The sequence below is a fragment of the Dipodomys spectabilis genome, unplaced genomic scaffold (genome assembly GCF_019054845.1).
Source record: "Dipodomys spectabilis isolate Male_0828 unplaced genomic scaffold, ASM1905484v1 ptg000157l, whole genome shotgun sequence".
NCBI classification, from domain to species: Eukaryota; Metazoa; Chordata; class Mammalia; order Rodentia; family Heteromyidae; genus Dipodomys; species Dipodomys spectabilis.
This window is the reverse complement of record NW_024870834.1, coordinates 927,384-949,268: the sequence shown is the minus strand read 5'-3', so window position 1 is coordinate 949,268 and position 21,885 is coordinate 927,384. Positions and strand designations below refer to the sequence as shown.

The window sequence follows — 21,885 nt, the reverse complement described above, 5'->3', positions numbered from 1 at the left end:
TCTCTTAGAAGCAAGGTTTGTATTACTGAAATCTAATGAGGTCATTTCTCAGTATCTATTTTGGGGTTTGGTTCTAGGGTACCCCCAAAATACCAAAATAAGAGGATGTTCCAAGTCATTCCATGTAAGGGCATGGTGTTTGCACATAGCCATTCCCATGTGCTTTAGTCTCCTGCTGCTCAGGCCAGCAGGTTCCTCAGCCTCCTCTTCCCATAGGATTGAGAGATAGGGACTGGAAAGAAGGGAGAGGGAGAGAAATCAGAGTTTTTCTGCCTTTGTCAGAAGGAGCCCTTGGCCCCTTCTACATGAGTCCTTCAGCTTGGCCTGTCCCTGTATTGAAAGTCCATACTGCTCCTAAAGCCTGTGTTTCTTCCAAGGTCACATACCTGCCCCCACCCCTACCCTCTCTGCCCGTCAGGGCTGAGAATGTGACAATGTCCTGCTAAGGGACAGAGCCCAGTCTGGGCTTTGGAGCTGGATATGGAGTCCATTCCAGCTGGAGTATGTGAATGGAGGAGGGTGTGGCTCTAACAGGATGGTGTGAATAGTTCTCACGAACAGTAGTATATAATCAGGCAATGCAGACTCTCTTAGTATATAATCAAGAAATGCATACTCTCAGGCCCTCCTTGACCTAGATTCAAGGGGATTTGCCCCTGATCCTTAATGCACCCTCTGTGTACATTCTAGGCACACATACATCTGAAAAATCTCAGAGGCCTGGACACCCATGGCTCATGCCTATAATCTTAGCTAGTCAGGAGGCTGAGATCTGAGGATTGCTGTTTGAAACTAGCATGGGCAAGAAAGTTTGTGAGACTCTTGTCTCCAATTAACCACCAAAAAGCTGGAAGTAGAGCTATGGCTCAAGTGGTAGAGCACTAGCCTTGAGAAAAAATGCTCAGGGACAGCACACAGGCCCTGAGTTCAAGCCCCAAGACTGACTGGAGGGGGTGGAGAGAGGAAGGGAGAGAGGAGGGTGGAGGGAGGGAGGAAGAATAAAATTGGATGGAGAGAATGAAATCAAAGCACAACAGTAACTGGCAAAATGGAGTGTTGGCGCCACAGAATTGGAAGATGAGGATGCAGCCCCCACGCCTACCACTGCTCCTCAGGACCTTGTGGCAAAATGAAAGTTGAACCAGGCATGTTAATGCCAATCAGATCAGATACAGTGTGTTTCACAGTGTTAGCACTCTGCCTAACCCAAGTGTTTGAAAGCTGCTGCTGGCTTTATTTCAGCTGTTACATTGCTGCCCTGGTGCTCTGTAGCAGGTGCAGCAGGCTACCCAAGCCAGTGGGGTTTGTTGATAGGAGACAAGAGCATTAGAGATTTGTCTGGACAGAGTCAAGAGAAGCAGATGGCAGAACTGCAGTACTAGGTGCCAGGAAGCCACCAGGAACTGTAGAGATGGTACAGCAAGAATGGAGGCTGGGCACCGGTGGCGCACGCCTGTAATCCTAGCTACTCAAGAGGCTGAGATCTGAGGATTGTGGTTCCAAGCCAGCCTGGGCAACAAAGTCTGTGAGACTCTTCTCACTAATAAACCACTCAGAAAACTGGAGGTGGCACTGTGGCTCAAGTGGTAGAGCGCTAGCCTTGAGCTGAAGAGCTGAGGGACAGCGCCCAGGCCCAGAGTTCAAGACCCACAACTGACCAAAAACAAAAACAAAACAAAACAAACCAACAAAAGGAAGAGTACCCATGCCTACTGGGCCTTTTACCAGTAGAGACTCATTCTCTACCAGTTCCAGAGGCCTAAATACCCAAGTCAGTGTCACTGGGACGAAAATCAAGGTGTCCACAGGCCCAGTTCCACACATGCTCATGGAAGCCTGCTCTGAGACTGGCTCCCTACTGCTAGTAATTTTTGCATGAGGACACACTCATTGGATTTAGAGATCATAGAATCCATTTGGTCTCATCTACATCGTTCCTTTATTACACCTTCAAAGACCCAATTTCCAAATAAAGTCACATTCTGAGGTTTTAAGTAGAACCTGATGCCACCCCCACCCCCCTATCTGTAACCTCTTCTCTTACAGTGAGAACCTACCCCCACCCCCTATCTGTAACCTCTTTTCTCACAGTGAGAACCTGGCCGCTGCCTTCCTCTTCCCATACTTTGCTGCTCTGTCCCAATAGTGAACTGTGGCCTCTGCTTTGCTAACCCATCTTATGATCACAAAACTGCTTCCTCCTGTCTTTTTCTACAGTCTTACCTGTTACAGAGGTTCCTCTCCCCCACAGTTCCCCTCACCTTCTCTCAGAGGTGAGAAGGGGTGTCATGTATTTGTGACACAATTAGATTCTGTGTGTGTGTGTGTGTGTTTGTGTGTGTGTGTATTTGTATCTGTATCTATCTGTATTTGTATCCATATCTGTATCTGTAATGGGGCTTGAACTTTGGGCCTGGGTGCTGCTCCCGAGAGCTTTTTTTTTTTTTTTTGGTCGGTCATGGGGCTTGAACTCTGGGCCTGAGCGCTGTCCCTCAGCTCTTCAGCTCAAGGCGAACGCTCTACCACTTGAGCTACAGCGCCACTTCCGGTTTTCTGGTGGTTTATTGGAGATAGGAGTCTCACGGTCTCTCCTGCCCGGGCTGGCTTTGAACCGCGATCCTCAGATCTCAGCCTCCTGAGTAGCTAGGATTACAGGCGTGAGCCACCAGCGCCCAGCTTAAACATGAAGATGTTCGTACACTGCTTTTTTTCTTTTTTTTTTTTTCTGTCTGTCTTGGGGCTTGAACTCTGGGCTTAGGCGCTGTCCCTCAGCTCAAGGCTAGCGCTCTACCACTTAAGCCACAGCACCACTTCCTCCCGAGAGCTTTTATACTCAAGGCTAATGCTACCACTTTGAGTCACAGATTCACTTCCAGCTTTTTGTAGTTAATTGGAGATAAGAGGCTCACAGATTTTTACTGCCTGAGCTGGCTTCAACCTATGACCTTTAAGTCTCAGACCCCTGAGTACCTAGTCTTAGTTGTGAGACACTGGCAGTTATATTCATAAGAGAGAGATTCACTAGATTCTAACTGGCAGTTAGATTTGTGAGGGGAGGGGAAGGGAGAGAGAAATTGTGTGTGTGTGTGTGTGTGTGTGCGCGCGCGCCAATCCTGGGGCTTGAACTCTGGGCCTGGGTGCTGTCCCTGGGTGCTGTCTTTTGCTCAAAGCTAGTGCTCCACAGCATTAGCTGTCCTTGACTAGTGAGCCACAGCCCTACTTCTGGCTTTTTCTGAGTAGTTAATTGGAGATGAGAGTCTCATGGACTGCCTGGGCTGGCTTTGAACTGCAATCCTCAGATCTCAGCCTCCTGAGTAGCTACTAGGATTACAGGCGTGAGCCACCAGTGCTTGGTTTAGATTCTTTTTCACGATCTGAATTCCTTCATGGGGTTCTCCATCTTCAATTGGTCTTTCTTCACAGACATTAAAGGTCACTCTTGTATGAAGGTCTCTGGGCTTTGACTATTACCCTGTTCTGTGTCCACCACACTGTATACTATCAGTGTTTCCCACACTTCACCTACTCAGCCCTCCCCCAGCCTCTGGCAACACAACCATCATCTGTCTCCCATCTTTATATTACCTTCCATCTTTAGATTCTGCATTCTAGATTGTCCTGTAAGTAGAGCCAGTCACACATGCAGCCTTCCTTCCCTCACATAGCAATGTGGACTTAAGACTCATCTGTGTTTTTTTTGTATCACTGCTTTATATCACTTTAATCACTTTCTATCATGTGGTGCCCTGTGTGGATGGACCAGATCATTTATCTAGTTACCTATTATGGGATATGCTGGTTGATTCCAGTTCTTGACAATCACAAATAGAGCTGCTGTAGATATTTACATGCAGGCTTTGTAGACGTTCATTTTTCAGAGTGATTGAGTAATACCCAGTGTCAGCCTGATTACTGGATCATATAGTAAGGCTATTTAGTTTTGTAAGTAACTGCCAAAGTGGCTGTCTCACATCTTGTTCCCAGCAGCAGAGAGCACTGGTGTTTGTCTTTTGGATTTTCGCCATCTACATCCAATAGGTATACAGAGACTTCTCATTGTTGCTTTTATTCACATTTCCCTAAATGACAGAGAATGGTGGAGCATCTTTTCATGTGCTTATTTGCCATCTGTGTGTCTTCTCTGGTGAGATTCTTTTCAGATCTTTTGGCCACTTTTTTTTCTTTTCTTACTGTTGAAGTATAAGAGTTCCTTTTATGTTCCCACATAAATCATTTATCAGATATAAGTTTGTAAACAACATTTCCCCCCAATCTATGACTTGAATATTCATCCTCTCAAGTTGCTACTGCAAAATATAAAGGTACTTTTTGAACCCACACGATTTTTTTTTTCATGTGTGGAACATATTTTCAGTATTGTATTTGAAAATTTATCATCAAACACAAGGATATTTGCTACTAAAAATTTTACAATTTTGCTGTTTTCACTGATTTTGAGCTAATTTTTATGCTGGGTATATGGCTAGTGTGTAGATCCATTGTTTGAGCACCATTTGTTGAAAGATCATCTTTTCTTCCCTGCTGGCTGAAAAGTCATCTTTTTCTCCCCTGCTAGCAATTAAAATTGACATCTCACACTAGACATACTGGCTCATGGCTGTAATCCCAGATATGTGTAAGGTAGCGATGGGAGGATCAAAATTCAAGGCCAACTAGGGCAAAAAAAGTTAATGGAACCTATATCAGAAACAAACCAAGCACAATTTACATGTTTGTAATCCCACTACTCAGGAGGTAGGGGTAGAAGGATCATAATCTAAGGCTGATTCCTTGGAACAAGTGGGTGAAAAATAAACCAAAGGCAAAGAGTTGAAGGGGTGACTCAAATGGTAGAGTTCTGATTTTTTCTTGTGCTTGTCTTACAGCAAGACCACTGGTGCAGACCCTGCCTCTAAGAACCACTGTCAACAATGGCACTGTGTTACCAAAGAAACCCAGTGGCTCCCTACCATCCCCATCCGGGTCCAGGAAAGAAATAACCATACCGGCAACCAAAAGGTAGACTTATGAAGCACCTCTGTACTGAAAAGGCTCTGTCCTTTCCTGACATTCTACACTGTTTCATCTGAGTTAAAACAAAATTCAGCCTCTGGTGTGTTGTGGTCAAAAGAGTGCTATGCACTTAATTCTTCTTGCTTTAGATTTAACTGAATTGTCTGTGAAATCTCATTGGCTAGAGCCATCCTGTACAATTTTGTATTTTTACTTAAAGGTTCTCTTTCTAAAAACAAATGGGCTCATAGCCTAGGAAGAAAGAGCATGTTTTACTCTTGTCCAGACATAGAACATAGCAAAATTCAAATTACTATAGCAGCCTTAAATTTGTTTCTATAAAATTTAGGCAAGCCCACACTTTTTCATTATACCTAAGGGCTGTAGATGCTGGTTGTCTGCCAAGTAGATTGCAGTATGTTCTTCACTTTGCAATGATTATTTATAATTATTTATAATTTATAATTGTCATATTAAAATACTGTATCTCATTGCCAGTATGAAGTATTAGGCTATAGAAAACCAAAGGCCTGATGGTTATGGAGTATAGCTAGCCTGGAACAAATCCCTCTGTAGCCTACTCAATGGGAATGCCCTAAAATGCAGAATTTGTGGAGCTCATTGACATGTCAATGATCCTATGAACACAGAGATGTGGGTGTGGGTGCTTCTGTGCTCTGAGGGTACCCATGGGCTCACAGAGGTCAGTGCTGCTGTGATTTAGAGTAGAAATCAGCCAGCCATCTTTGTACGCCCCTGCATTTCCTTCTGACTCGCTGTTGAGGTCTCACCTCACCTGCAAACTGTGAACTGCAGCCTGCTGGGGCTCAGCAGGTTGGTGGTGGATGTTTGCAATAGGTCTTTTGTGAAATATTTTGTCCTGGAGAAGCATGAGGTCTGTGTCCCACTATGTCTTGCTCACAGGAAACTTGGAGCTGCTTATGTCTGACCTGTGTCTAGTTTTTCCCTGACCCAGAGCGCTGCTCTTTGGAGCAGGGTTAACCCAGAAAAAAAAGTTAGGTTTATGCTCCCTTTCAGGTGACACACAAGATGTGACCTCAATGACACCGAAGTATTTTATCCCTCACAGGTCTGTGAAAGAAGAGGGAGCCCCCAGGGCTGACACAGGGTGCTTAGCCAGCAGTCAGGTGCAGGGGAGAACTCTGCTTTTATTAGGACTCATGGCATCATTTTCTAGGCTCTCTTGGGGGGGTTATGGATTGGCTAATTTAGAGAAAGCATGTAGGAAATGGAAAACTCTTCTGCACAAGTCTGGTGTCAGCCACTCGGGTCCTTCGTGGGTGGAAGCTTTAGAGTAGTACAGTTTTGGATCAGTGAGATGAAGAATAAATGGGCCATCTTGTAAAGGAGAGAGGATAGTTTAACTAGGCCAAAAGTGATGAGGTATGGCTAGGTTTCTAATAAATCATGTCAAGCTGAAGAATGGATGCGGAGGCTGCACATATTAAACGGTTACAGCATCTTCAAATATGTATTGTTTGTACAGAATGGACTGTCCTGGCCAAGTAGATACTCCTCTGAGTTTCATCACGTGGAGTTTCATGGGTTCATTTTTTTGTGATTTTAAGAAAATTTGTCTCATAGTGCCTTTTAGATTTTTCAAAACACAATTCTTGGCCTCATTTTACAAGTGTTTATCGTAATCGGAATCATTTGTATGTACAGCCAACACAAAATGACCTTTTGAATTCTAACTGGCAGCAATAAACAAGACTTATTTATCTAGATGTAAAGATAACAAGATTGACTTTTTTCTTTAAGATTCAGGCTTCCATCTGTTATTTTTATTGTGGTGAAAATGTATACCATTTCATCTACTGTCTTAACCATTTCAAAGTATATTCAGTTTCACAGTGTTAAATACATTCAAATTGTTGTTCAACAGATCTCTAGAACTCCTCAACTTGCAAAGCTGGAATCCTGTACCCATTTAACAATTCCCCTCCCCTTTCCTCTCTTCATAGCTCTTGGCAGATTCTTCTTCCCATTTTTTTTTTTTTTACGGTTTTTGGACTGCTTTAGATAATTCATAGGAGAGGATCCTGTCCTGTGTTCTCCAATGGCTCCTTTGTTTAGCATAATGTCCTTAGGATTCACCCATAGTGTAGTATATTCACCAAGGCGAAATAATATTGTACTGCACGCATGCACACACACACACACACACACACACACACACACACGTGTGTGTGTGTGTGTGTGTGTGTGTGTGTGTATATATAGAGACTATATATGAGTCACATTTTGTTTATCCCATTTGCATGCAGGAGTGTGTGTGTGTGTGTGTGTGTGTCACTTTTTTTTTTTACCCCATTCATCTGTTGATGGACACTGAGTTATTTTATATTTTGGCTACTGTGAATAACACTACAATGAACATGGTATGCAACTGCTAGTTTGATGAAGTTTTTTTTCCTTGAAAGAGGTTGAATTCTGTCAAATGCTTTGTCTGCATCCCTTGAGATGATCATTTGGTGTTTGTTCTGCTAATGTGGTATACTATATCATTAGATTTTCATAAGTTAGAGCCATCATTGCATTCCAAGTATAAATCTTACTTCGTTATGTTACACAGTCTTTTTAATGCACTGATGAATTCAGTGTAATATTTTGCAGAGGATTTTTTTCATCAGTATTCATCAAGGATATTGTTCTTTAGTTTTCTCGTAGTATCTTTGTCTGGTTTTGGTATCAGGATAATGCTGGCCTCATAGAATGAATTTGGAACTGTTCCTTCTCCAAATCTTTAGCAGAGTTTGAAGATTCGTATTAATCTTTCACTAAGTGTTCGATGAAATTCCTCGGTGAAGCCATCTGCTCTTGGGCTTTTCTTGCTGGAATATTGTCGAGGCTTCCATCTCTTTACTAACTGTAAGTCTGTTTGGTTCATATATTTGTATTTCTTTATGTTTCAGTGTTGTTAGGTTATATGTTTCTAGGATTTTATTCATTTCTTTCATGTTATCCAGTTTGTTGGCATATAATTTTTCATAGTAGTATCTTATAATCTTTTTTATTTCTGTGGCATCAATTGTAACCTACCCTCTTTCAGTTTTAATTTTAATTGCTTAAATCTTGTCCCTCCTCTTTTTTTTTCTTTTTTGGTGATTCTGGGGTTTGAACTCAGAGCCTTGTATTTATAAGGCAGGTGTCCACCGCTTGAATCACACCTCTAGCCCTCAGATATGTTGATCTTTTTTTTTTCCCCCGGTGGTAGAGCTGGAATCTGGGCCTGGGTGCTGTCCCTCAGCTCTTCAGCTCAAGGCTACACTCTACCAATTGAGCCACAGCACCACTACCAGCTTTTTCTGCTTATGTGGTGCTGAGGAATCGAACCCAGGGCCTCACACATGCAAGGCAAGCACTCTACCACTGAGTCACCTTCCCAACCCAGATTGTTGATCTTGAAAGCAACAATTTTTAGCTTATCTAGTTCCTTCTTTATACTAACTCTTGTTTTCATTTGTTCTTTTTCTAGTTCTTTGAGGCATGATTTTGGTGACAAATTTGTGATCTTTCTTTATATGCAAGCCTTTATATCATAAACTTCCTGCATTTCCCACCTGGGTTAGTGGGGAGGCTCTCTGCATCCTGCAGATGTTATTTATTATGTTTTTATTTTCCTTCCTTTCTATGTATTTTCTAAAATTTCCTTCAAATTTTGCCTTTGAGCATTACTGGATGCTGCCCCTGAGCTCTTTAGCTCAAGACGAGTACTCTACCACTTGAGCCATAGCACTACTTCTGGTTTTCTGGTGGTTTATTGGAGATAAGTGTCTCACAGACTTTCCTTCCCCGGGCTGGCTTTGAACCATGATCCTCAGATCTCAGCCTCCTGAGTAGCTAGGATTACAGGTGTGAGCCACCTTTGCCCACCCTAAGCATTGTGTTTTAAAGAATGAGTTGTTTAATTCAACAATGACATTTGATGATAGCAAATGGTTAATGAAGGATTGAGATTTTTCTCTCCCTTTATTCTTGGAGACAATTGAAAATTTTAGAACATATTTTTATATATTTGGAATTTATATAAATATAAAGTAATAACATGATATTTTATAATATAAATAATAGAAAATATTTTTTTCAGATCAAAAGGACAAAAATAAAAAGAAAATGTAGATACAATTCCCAGCCCCCCTTCACTCGCTTCTTCATAGGAACATAGTGGGTTATTCTTGTTCTCTTTTGAAAAAAAATAGAAGAAATTTTGTAAGTCTCTAAATTAGATTCAAAGTAACATTGATATGTGATAGTGACCATGTTTGTGGCTTAGAACTCTTAGGATTCATTTACATGATTGCTCGAATTCCTGGAAGATTATGTTTTGAGTGCTTATATTTGAGATGCTTATTTAGAGTAGAATGGTTCCTGGGACCCAGTTTTCTGAAACTGCCGGCAGGAATAAAGAATCTAACTAATGGGAATAAGACCAGAGGCATTAGTGGGTGCTGTGGTCACTCTCTGAGTCACTGACATACTTTGATTGAAAACATATTCTAAAAACCAGATCCTCAAAACAACCTGGAGAGGGAGATATTATTATCACTGTTTCTCCAGTGAGAAAAACTGAGGCTCAGAGAGGTCCAGAGGTCCCCATGGCTAGAGAGTGAGAATGTCTCTACCCAAGTCTGTGTCTCCAGGGCTCAGCCCCTCTGTCTAGGCTAAGTGCAATGACCTGCAGTCCAGCTGTGACACCTACTCATGAAGATGCTTTGGAAGGCTCCTGTCTTTATATCCTTCCTGTCTGTTACTGCTTGGAGACAGGAATGACTGAGCTAAAGTTTGTGGCAAATGGCCAGTCTGAGAGACAGAACTGTCCACTAGAAAGAGCTGCAGGGGCCAGACTCCCAGGAGAATAAGCAGGCTGGAGCCAGAGCATTTCAGCCCAACGTGAGGGCTCCTGGGTTGTCTCAGGAGTATTGTCTTAGCAGTATTGTATTGCAAGGAAGAAAAATTGTGACTGGTAGCCATGTGGTAATCTATGTGTGCAAGTGTATGCATTTCAATGTAAATAGTAAGAAACATTCAAAGAAACATCCGAAGGCCTCTGTAGGCTTTCCTTTTAAATATGGAGAAAATTTTTACCTGCTCAGCTATTGTCAGCACAAACATGCCAACTTGAAGAGTGCGCTTTTCTGGACAGAGTGTCCAGGGCTGTGGGTGGTGATGCTGGCTTCCCTAGGCTTCTGTGGCTGTAGGCTGGAAGCAGCCACTGTGACTGCATAGAGAAGTCCCTGTCAATCTCTCATTAGGAGAAAATTTTGACAGCAGAAAGAATCAAGCAGGGCCTTCTGAATATTAGGATTCAAGCAGCTTCCAAGTCATTGCAAATATGTTTGCAATCATGATAGAAATTTTCTGTAATCAGAGTTCCAAATGAACCGAGTTGGGGCATCTGTGATGTGTGCAGGGTGTATGTTTGTTTTCTTTTCTCTGGGGCTTTTCAGCCTGGTGCTTAAGAACAAAATGCCCATTGGATATAGTCCAGTGCCCAGCGGTTGTGCTTTGTCTTGCCAATTAAGACTTCGATCGGGACTGGGGCTTCTTTTGGAATCTTTGGGGAAAGCTTTGTTTCCATTAGTCAAAGGAAAAAAGGCAGAAAATCTAGGGAAGACACTGGGGGTCATACCTTGTTCTGTGGACCGGCAGCTGACAATAGAACGTTCCCACTGGCTCAAGGAAGAAACAATTGCTCATTCTCTCTGCTTCTAAGTAGAGCATTACAATGGCAGAAAGCTGTGATTGTGGAGATGAAAAGAATAAAAGTGGTACAGAAAGCATTAGTTTAACAGTGCTCCATGCTCAATGTGAGACACAATGGTAAAATAGCTATTGCTTTCAAACTAACAGCCAACAGCTCTTTGGAAAAATAGTTCTGCTTGTTAGAAGTATAGTGTTTTTAACTGCTTGGGAGTCAGTATAGACACATGCATGACGAGGAGAAAAATTTTGATTTCAGTTGATTTTAAAAACTATATTCCTAACATATTTGTTATTCAGATCCAGTGCAATATAGGTGCTAAGTAGAGTCTAATTTGAGTCTGTTCTCAGTAGCAAAATAGAGATGGGAAATACTATCCTGTGGAGAAGACTGATTGGTGTCCACTCTTAGCAGAAGTCACCCAGGTAGTTGGCTTCAAAGGATAGGGAAAAAAATTTTCTTTTCTGAATCTTTAAGATTGTCAGCCTTCCTGGGAGGGAACTTGCATTTTGCCCCTTGGCCATAAAGTTATTTTTTTTTTTTAACAGTGATAGACATGGAATTTCTTTACTCAATTGTTGAAATGTGTTATCTAGTCCATCAAAATTAAATGTCTCAAGATTTGCAGGACAGAAAGCCAGGTTGGTCCTGGGCCTCTATTGAGCAGCACCTCACATAAATGTGTTGAGTTAGTGGTTGTTTTAATATAGTGTTTGTCACTCTCACTGTTATAACAAGTGAAATCATCAATAAATCTCAGGTCGTACAACAAAGTTACCTGTCAGTTTTCTATTACAACAGCAAAACTCTGGGATCTTTTTTGGAAAACCATTTCTTGACTCCAGATTACCTGATGAAAGAAAGATGTAATTGTTGCTTCTTCTGCTTAGAGCAATTATCTAATCATAAAAAGATTGTCACCAGTCTCCCTGCAGACATTTTCTTATGTCTGAAATGTAAATTGGCAAGAGTTCTTGAATGCATATGTAATGAAATGTAAATAACCATTTTATCCTCAGAATTTAGAAGGTTTGGGGGTGGGTGTCAGGGAGAGAGAGCTGGGAAAGGAAGGGGAAAAATGAAGTCATGTGACTGTGCACCCACAACACCTGACCTGCCTTTCGTGCTGAGAGGTGTCCTGTGCTGTTCTGTGCCAGTCACAAGCCAGTACCCTACCTCTTCCCCAAAGTTGCATCCAGAGGGAACACAACATCTTTGCTATTCTAGGCGGGTCCTGGGGCGGGTCCACAGCCCTGCTCTCTCTGCCTGCCCTCTGCTACAAATGCCTTGTTTTCAAGCCTGTATTTTCTGCCCTCCACTTGAGTCCTAGCAAATCCTCTTTAATTCGAAAGAGCTCTGGGCTCTCAAAAGAAAATGTCTTAACATAGAGACGTCTTATAGTAAGATTTCTGAAGTTTAACATTTTGATGCAAATATGGGTATGGCAAACGTCTTGAAAGGGCTGGCATGGATTATACTCAAGATGGCTTTCCACTTGGATATGTGCATCCTGTAATTTACTGAAGCTTAGCAAAAATCCCTTCCCACACTCTCACAGTGGCACTGTGTCTATCCTGTTCCTATTCATTTTATAGATTAAACAGGACCGTGAGTCTTCTCAGGGCAGGCAGACAGAACAGATCAATACCATGGCAAGGGGCACTAAGGGGTTTTGTTTTTGTTTTCTTTTTTTGGTCGGTCATGGGGCTTGAACTCTGAGCCTTGACACCATCCCTCAGCTCTTCAGCTCAAGGCAAGCACTCTACCACTTGAGCCACCATACCACTTCTGATTTTCTGGTGGTTAATTGGAAATGAGTCTCACAGACTTTCTTGCCTGGGCTGGCTTTGAACTATGATCCTCAGATCTCAGCCTCCTGAGTAGTTAGGATTACAGGCTTGAGCCACCGGCACCCGGCTCTAAGGTGGGTTTTGTAACCCATATGCTCCTTCTGTCCTTTCCTCTCCTAGCATCAGACACAGGAGCTGAAAGGTCTTACTCGGTCCCTAACATGCAATCCTGCTTTAAGTCAGGTAACTGTGTTCAATATTCATATGCAGAGAGCCTGTGGATCCTCCAAAGCCAGTATCCCTCGGGGGTTTAGCAGTTGCTGGGGGTCTTGGAGAGGTGGTCAGTAGGGAAGATGTAGGATAGAACCATGAGCCATTTGCCAGACATCACAGTTGTTGCATATCTATGAATTTGTTTCTATGAAATGATGATAGTGCTATTTTTTGCGGAAGATGTATGAGGTTTAAATGAGATAATACATGTGAAATGCAGAGTATTAGGTATGTGGTGACTATTGTGACTGCTGCTGTTTCCATCACCGATACCCATTACCTCCTCCAGTACTGGTTTGAGTGTTAGTCATCAGAAAGTTGGCTTGTGTTTGCCTTGATTGACTAGCCCTCAGGTTTTTCTGCTTTAACAGGTGTTTTATACAATGCTTCACATTGCCGTGAACTTGCCATGAACTCCCACAAGGTCACCACAGAGGTGACTCTCTTGGCTGTTTTCTGCCACTGCGCAGTCTCCCAGGGCCCCATCAGCTGTTGGCAGCGGGGAGCCTGGGAGCCTGGGAGCCTGGGTTAGGTGGTTGGCGGAGAATGAGCTTGCTGAGCTACAATAAGTGCATGATTTTCATCACTGGGAGGTCTTGAACTTCAGGCACAAAGCATTTTTAGGTTTTTAGATTGCAGTCCCAAATTTCAGAAATGTCATGTTGCTCTAAGATGTGTAATTTTCCTGTCCCCAAATTGAATATTCTAAAAAAGCCCCGCTCTGACCTTTGGGTGTGTCCGTGCAGATTCTAGCTGGAGGGTTCTGGTGCTGTAGATTCAAAGCTTGCTCCGTTACCAGAGAACCTGGCAGAAATGTCTTAAAATAATCACAGTCATGCTCATTTTATTTACATGTGCCCACTCGGAGAATGAGGTGGTTTGTCATAAAAGTCAGCATAATAGCATTAAAAAAAAAAAAGGCAAGAAGTAATGACTTGCTCACTTAGAAGCCACAAGAGCTCAGGAAGGGCACACTAAGGAGGAAAAGAGTCCTGGGAAGGTCAGCAAGGGGCAGGGGCAGGTTATGGGCGGGGCTACCTGTGCCAGGATCTCCTGGGATTGACTGAGATGGAACTCAGCTCTGTGGCAGGACCCTGTCATTCTTGGTCCCTCGGCTCTTGCGCACTCCTTCCTGGAATCTGTTCCTGGTCTTTCCTGCCTGTCTTTCCCCCACGGAGAGTGTCCCCGCTGTGCCCGGCACAGTCCTGTCCCTTCTTCTGTGGTGCTGTGCTCAGGTGCTATGCATGCTCTGCCCTCTGCATGTTCTCCTGGCATCTCTGCTACCTCCAACATCAAAGCAGCCTCTCAACCCATGTCTTCAAAATTAGTTTCTCTGGGCACTTTCCATCCTCCTCTGCTCTTCCTTGCTGCCTCATCAGTGGCTCAGGGACCACCCCCCCCCCACACACACACACACACACTGGCCACCCCTGGGACAACCCTGCCCTGAGCCATCCCAGAAGTGGCAGACTGGTTTGTTCTGCTTACACCTCAGCTCCATGCGTCCAGCTAGACCTCCTCCCAGGACTCCACACTCCCCCTCCCTCTCTGCTTCCTTCAGAGAAGCAGGGTGACCCTTTAATTGCTTATCCATTTATCTCAGCCTTGCCTTTACTGAATCTCCATGGAGCTTCTTTGAAACTCTGTAAATTATATATATATTATATATATTATATGTTTTATATATATATATATACACAAAAAATGATGAGTGAGATGTGAAAAATGGGCTGCGATGGAGACAAGTTTACAGTGATACTTGAATGTCTGGTTGCATGCATCCCATAGCAATCTGTGGACATGGAAGTGTACTTGTCCCAGCCTGGGAGTGGGAGGCTAATATCAGCCATGAGCACAGCCAGGCAGGGGCGAGAGCTCTCTTCTGGACTGCAGTCTGCTGTCCCCTGGCTGTGTCCACTCCCTGGGAGCTCCTTTATGAGGGCACTAACCACATGTGTGAGGGCTCCACTCACCCACCTGAGCCGCTCACCTCTGAAGGCACCACCTCCACGTACTTGACTGAACCACTGGGGGACAGGGACAGGGTAAGGCTCCGAGGATGCAAACCCTGTGTGTGCTGTGCACTCTCGGAGGAGGCTGCTCAGTCCTCAGGGCTCCCTGGCTCCACTCATGTCTGCGGGTTTCTGCAGATCACATCCCCTTTCCTAGACTGGTTCTCTCTGAGCAGTCACAACACTTTTTCCCCTTCATTTGCTCTTCCCAGGCTTCCACCGCTCTAGTCTCTTTGATTATGCAGAACAAGTTGAGTGCTTACATGGTAGCAACACTAAACGAAGGCATTTTACAAATGGTAGACTATTTCTGTCACTACCTGGTGCATCTGGCTTGTGTTTGTCCCAGGTGTTCCTTTAGGCCAGAGTTCTCCAATATTAGCAGCGTTGGCATTTGAGTCTGCACAGTTCTTTGTGATGGGGCTGTTCTGAGCATTGTGGGAAATTTAGCACATCCTTAGTCTCTTCCCACCAGGTGCCAGTAGGAGCCCTTCACATAGCTGTAACAAGCAGGAACACCTCCACACATTGCTAGATACCTCAGGTGGCAGCTCCACCCTTGCATGAACATCACTGGTCTGCACCGAGGCATCATCAAGGACAGAATCACCTTCTTTTAATCCACTCCCATAGTGTGTGGGAATCTTAGGGTTCATTTTTCACTGTGGTTTTGAACTGGGCTTGCTGCCTCAGTCACAAAGACAGTGAGCAGAGGCATTGATGCCAAGTGATGTTCTGAGAGCTTTTCAATCTCTGTATGAGGATTTCAACTATCCACATGCAAGTATGATATCCTATACATATACATCCATGTATAAACATGTATGTATCTCTATATGTGTGTATATATATCTACATATATATATAGTGGTGGTGCTCCTGGGGTTTTGAACTTAGGGCTTTATACTTGCTAGGCAGGTACTCTTCTGCCTGAGCCATGGCCCCAGCCTTTTTTGCTGCAGTTATTTTTGGGATAAAGTTTTATGCTTTTGCCTGGGTCCGACTTACCATTATCCTATTTATATCCTATATTATCCTGCATAGTTGTGATGACAGGTGGGAACCCCTCTACCTAGCTTATTGATTGAGATGGGGTCTCTACCTACCAAGGAGCTGGGATTACAGGTGGGAACCAATGCGCCAGCCTCCCATGTATGTGTCTTTACACTTGGCACTACAATAGCATCCACGATATGAAGAATATTAGGGTCACCCACATCTCCCTCTCATCAGCATCAAGCGGACCAGCTCTTCCGAACGAGTGTCTCCTGGGGGTCGGAGGGAGAACTCCGGAGACTCCAAAGGAAGCCGGAACCGTACAGGCTCCACCAGCAGCTCCTCCAGTGGCAAGAAGAACAGCGAGAGGTAAGGCGGCCCCTTGGTTGGGGCCATTGCCCAGAGGTCCTCTTATGCTGGTCTCTGGGGCTAGTCAGACCCTTGTCCAAGGACAAGCCGCAGCTCTCGTTTGAACACCAGGTCTTCTCCTAGGGTGCTGTGGGTGAATGAATCAGAGCACTCCTGCTCCAATGCAGTGTTGTTCAGACTCCCTGTACACTGGTATGGGCAGAACTGAGTGTACGGAACCCAGGAATGCCTGTGAGTTCCCAGGAACACCCCTTAGATCTCCAGTAAACCCCCTACAACTATCCTGGAATTACTCTTAGTGGATGTTTTCCGCTTGTCAGCAGTGTTTGCTAAGACAGAATGGGCCAGAGGTGGTGGTTTTATAATTTGTCAGAGTCTGTTGTTAGTAATGACCCCAGAAGCATGGGCCATTTTTTTCCTTCTGGTTCTCTGACCTTCACTTACTTCTAACTTTGTAGTTTAATGAGGCTAGTTTATGATAGATTTATGATAAATACCCATGAACATCTAACCATAACATTTTAGTCATGAAAGCTGCTTTGGTCATTTGGCCAGCCTGTTTTAAGAGCGGCCACAAGCAGGGCACCGATGGCTCATGTCTGTAATCCTAGCTACTCAGGAGGCTGAGATCTAGGATCACCGTTCAAAGCCAGCCCAGGCTGGAAAGTCCGCCAGAAGTGGCACTGTGGCTCCAGTGGTAGAGCACTCGCCTTGAGCTAAAGAGCTGAGGAACAGCACCTAGGCATAGAGTTCAAGCCCCACTACCGACAAAAAAAAAAAGTGGTCCCAAGCTGGAGTCAGTTTTTCAGGGTGGATCTGATCTGTATTTTTTGGTGTGTTTCTGACTAACATGCAGTGCGTTTTCACTTCTATGATTTTGGTATTGTGTTCAGCAAAGCCCAAGACGGAATTTCAGAGGCTAACCATGTTTCTCCTCCAGTGTGTTTGTAAGAGGAAGGCTTAGTCAGAGCAAAGCCAGCTGCAAACCACAGCCTGTCAAGGTTCCGAGTCTGTAAATGAGTCATCATTCAGTCCCACAGAGACCTAAAAGCTCTTTCAGGTTTGTTCCTAAAGGGATCTTTGGTGGGAAAAAAATGCAGATGCTCTTCATTTTGTGGAGGGTCAGGTCCACAGCCAGCAGACAATTCAGAACCACTGACGTGGGCGCCGACTTCTTCTCACTGAGCCGATTAGTACTGCTTATGGAAGTTAGGCTAACTGGGTGATAATACTGTGGAAGAAAGGCCAGGTGGCCACTGTGGCCGCAGGGGGTGTCGTGGGGGGAGGGGTGCGATGGGATTCTCACAAGGCTTCAGATTTAGAGTGAGCGCAGAGTTGACCTACAATATCTAGATACATCTTGGCAGTTCTTATAAACTTGGCTCCTCCTTGGCACATCTGAGTCTTATTAAGCATTTCCAGGAAGAATCTGCATTGTGTAAACTCCAGATCTGTTTTATCTTCTAAATCCTATGGCTTTGGTTAATGTGCTGGGTAAATATTTCCATAATAGATACTTACAAAGGGATTTTTGAAAAGCGCCACAGCAGGGATTTTGGAAATGAGGGACTGGGAAAGTTTACTAATCATTTTCTAAAAATAATCCAGACAATTGAAAGTATCCATCCAAAGATTAATATTTAGGGGTTGGAGGCATGGCTCAGGTGACAGGAAACCTTCCAGTGAGCAAAAGCATCCAATACCAAGTTTAAGTCCCAGTCTTGGACAAAACAGTGACAGTGAGCCCTCCCTCACATTAGGACTGGGAATGGTAGAAGTCGGCAGGTCTCCATCTGGCCGAGTGTCGCAGATCCCCTGTGTTCCTCGTAGGCCCAGGAAATTAGCAGCGAGGAGTGGCTTGGGAACCAGGGATGGTGTGGCATCCAGACCATCCAGCTGGCCTGCCCTGTTCCTCCAGTTTCCTCCCATCCCCAAGTGAGCAGCCCTGTCCTGGGCTTACTGACCTCGCCCAAGAGGAGCTGAAGTCTCTGTAAGGAGGCCCATCAGGTGGGGCAGAGAAGGATGACTGTCTGCAGTGGGCTCCTCCCCGTGCCCATTCACAGTGTGCCTTCATCCTCCCTCTGGCTGTCTTTGCGTCCTGTAGGTAGCCAGACCAAATGGAAAGGGCACTGAAAGATCTGAGCTGAGAACCAGTTCTGACCTTACTTCAGGCCTTGGTTTTTCCTCTGTGAAATCAGGATGTTAGAGCTCAGTCCCTTGAGTCACCTGAAGGAGCTAACTCAGAGGAAAGCACCCACTGAGTGCTTCTCCATGGTAAATGGTCATCCTTGCTGTGTTGGCTGTCAGGGAAAGTGAGGTGTGACGAGCACAGCTTCCCACAGTTCTTGCTATGTTTTCCTCATGTGTAAGCTTGGAGAGTTTGATGACATCTGAAGTAAATTTTTTTAAATCTACACGTTCAATTACATTTGCATAAGTGATACAGTCTTGTGATTGCAGACTAATTTTGACAAAATCTAACCATAGTTAGGGGGAAATAAAGCATGATCCATCCTGTGATTCTCCCACCAGCCAGCCAAGTGCCAACAGTGCCCAGGGCCAATTCTCTCCCTACTCCCTCCCCCTGCTCCACCTCATCCCATCCCATGGCTAGAGGCCCTGGGCCTCAGGCATCAGAGGGCCACCAGCATGCACCTGGCTCTGGCCTGCTGTGAGAACACACAGACCACGTGCACATGCAATACTTTGAGTCACACCAGTGACAGCTCATTAGCGACAAGGTTCATGTGTCCTGCACGTGTACAGGGCTGCTGTGGCACTAGACGCTTCTGCACGAAGTAGAAAAAGATTCCCTTTATGCGAGAACAGTTATTCCCCATCAGCATATGTATTTCTCAACAAGAACAATTAAAGCAAATGTAAAGCTATTTGGTATGCACTGTGTGAACCTTACCATTGAACAGAAAGTGTTTTAATCATTCACATTTTTTCAAAACACAGTCCTTTATTTCAAAATAATTACATTTTGCTTTCACAGACATTATAATCTTCATGCTCCTGTATTTTTATATTCTATAGATCCCATATTCTTCTTGCTTCTATATTTCATCTTTTTTAAAAATAATCACAGAAGCCAGGCACCAGTGGCTTGCACCTGTAATTCTAGCTACCGAGGAGAAAAGCATGGTGGTAGCAAAGTGGGAAGCAGAAGGGCTGGCCATGGAAAGATGTATCCTTCTGTGATACTAGCCTCACAATCAGCTGCTTTCCTTTCCGTAGGACTTGACACCAAAAAGTGAGAAAATCAAATGCAGTGAGAAAGTGCATCCAGAAAGATAGCCAGTAAACTAGAGCAAAGATGATCAAGCTTCATCTCTGAGACTGGGAGGTGCAGGCAGAGTGGTGACCATGGAGGAATGACCCTGCAGAACAGGGTGAGGGGGTCCCCCAGCTGGGACCCCCTTCCTGGCCCCCACCCTGAGGTGGGCATCCCCACACAGGGTGACTCCTGTGAACCTGGCTCCCTTCTCCTCCCACCAGCACCCTTCTGTGCGAAGTGGCAGGACAACCCCTCTCCCCTGCATTTCTTCTCTCCGTACCTGCAGCCATTTGCACAGTGATGGACACACAGGCTCCTTATCCATTTGTTGAATGAAAGGCAGGTTGTTACATAAAAACCAGAGCCATTTAAGAACTAGGTCAAGAGCACCATCTACAGGTAAGCGATTTGAACACCACACTTCAGATTTAGAAACATTTTTAGTGCAGGGCAAGTCAGGTGACATGAAATAAGTATTTTTTTTTCCTGAAAAGATCATTTCACACCTTAAGCCATGTAACCCTTTGCCTCTTAAATTTTAAATACTCAGTGCTGACATAAGTTGTTCCAGGTTTGTAACCCTTAGGTAAGGGGCACAGAGGTGCTTACATGTCCAGAGAGCAAGTGGGAAGAAGTATTTATTTATTAATAATGGTGTACTGGGCACTTGGTTGTGTGTCATGCCGTCCTGCCAACACTGTGCAAGGGTTCCGTCACCGCTTTGTAGGTTATGGAGGTGAATGAAGCTTTTTGTCTGAGCCCTCCTGTCTCTCATAAATTCTGCAGTGCCCCCTGCCGTGCTAAAGTGGTATTGGCCGGTAGGGTGTGAAGCTGTAGTTTGTGTCCCCATTGATCTCCAGAGACTTCTGTTTTTTGTTTTGTTTTTGTTTTTGGGTCCAGTCATGGGGCCTGAACTCTGGGCCTGGGCACTGTCCCTCAGCTCTTCAGCTCAAGGCTAACGCTCTACCACTTGAGCCACAGCGCCACTTCCAGCTTTTTTCTTGCTTATGTGGTGCTGAGGAATCGAACCCAGGGCTGCACACATGCAAGGCAAGCACTCTACCGCTGAGCCACCTTCCCAGCCCCTCTCCGAAGACTTCTAAAGGCGTTTATTAAATGGTTCCTACATGACCTTTCCCTGGGCAAATGTTGTTTACACAGTATGGTATTTTCACTTCCTGTGGGCATTTTCTTCCCTCAAATGCAATCATTTTTGTTTTAGTTGAGAACTAAAGTTTTCATAGAGTGAAAAGGCCGAGGAAAGAATGAGTTTAACTTTAGGATGAGTTTCTCCTCCATTTAGCTTGCTGGTGGCTGTGATGTGTCACCCTCAATACCCGGTCCAGGCCCATAGCACCCTTCAGGAGCACGGCTCGCCCAGGGGAGGGTGCACAGTGAACTCCCTGCAGAAGTAGCTGCACTGGCCTCTGGACAGCTGTCTGTAGACTCCATCCATAATGTGGCTAGTGGGAGTTAGCATGTGAAAAGGCAGACAGCGCCCCCCAGAGGCCTAGTGTCCATTGTCACTGAGCTCTCAGTATAGGATGTGTGGTGCTGTCCTGGTGTCCACTGCACTGCCCCAGGCCAGCCTTGCACTTGAAAAGTGGCTTCTTGGGCCAAGTGTCCAGGCCCCACCTGACCCAGGGAGCACTGCTGCCTCCCCTCAGACCTCAGGCTGTCTCTTCCCAGCGCACAGCCCCTCTAGCTCTGTGCAGCACTGCACATCTGGAGTGGGCACCAGAGGAGCCAGGAGGTGCAGGAGGTCATCAGGCTGGAAGCCCCCCCCCCCTGGCTTCTTCTCCAGGCCTCCAGGGGTGGGTAGTCTCCTCAAGCTTAGTGTTTAGTCTTCTGCCCCAGGACAGGACCAGGCTTTGTCCTGAGCTGATGGGGAGGGCAAGGTAGCTGACATTAGGAAGAGTCATCGGAGCCAATTACACAGCCCATGGGCAGGCCATCACCCCCATCCTGAGTTAAATGGTACCTGGCTCGAAAGGCTTGCTTTCCATGTAGATGACTGCTTCTGGAGGGTGAGTACACAGGGCTTGGTTCTAGGTAATTAACTTGCTTTAATGAGAGGCCATGATGGTTTTGGCATTGAGTTGTCATCCTGGTGCACCCTGCCCACCAGGAGTTGAGAAGAGCCTTGTCATGCCTCAGGTTCATGTGCATGGGTGGAAATTGCATCTCCTCAGGTACTCTTAGCTTTCAGGAAAGATGATGGAGTGTTAGCAGGGAAAATGAAGTCTGAAGTCAACATACTACATATATATAGTGTATATATATATATATATATATATATATATATATATATATATATAGTGTGTGTGTATATATATATATATATATATATACACTATGTATATGCTATATACTATATACCACATTTCTTAGGACACTTGAAATTTTTTAAAGTAGAAGTAGAGCAGC

At 44.7% G+C, this 21,885-nt stretch overlaps 1 protein-coding gene across 2 annotated transcripts in view; it reads left to right on the top strand.

The window, feature by feature from the left end:
- Positions 1–21,885, top strand: part of Eml1 (EMAP like 1) — a 149,272-nt gene that overhangs the window by 93,881 nt on the left and 33,506 nt on the right. For both annotated transcript variants that reach the window (XM_042692702.1, XM_042692701.1), the window contains exons 3-4: positions 4,887–5,019; positions 16,047–16,178. In XM_042692702.1, the coding sequence (XP_042548636.1) occupies positions 4,887–5,019; positions 16,047–16,178 (265 nt within the window). The remainder of the gene's footprint in view (positions 1–4,886; positions 5,020–16,046; positions 16,179–21,885) is intronic.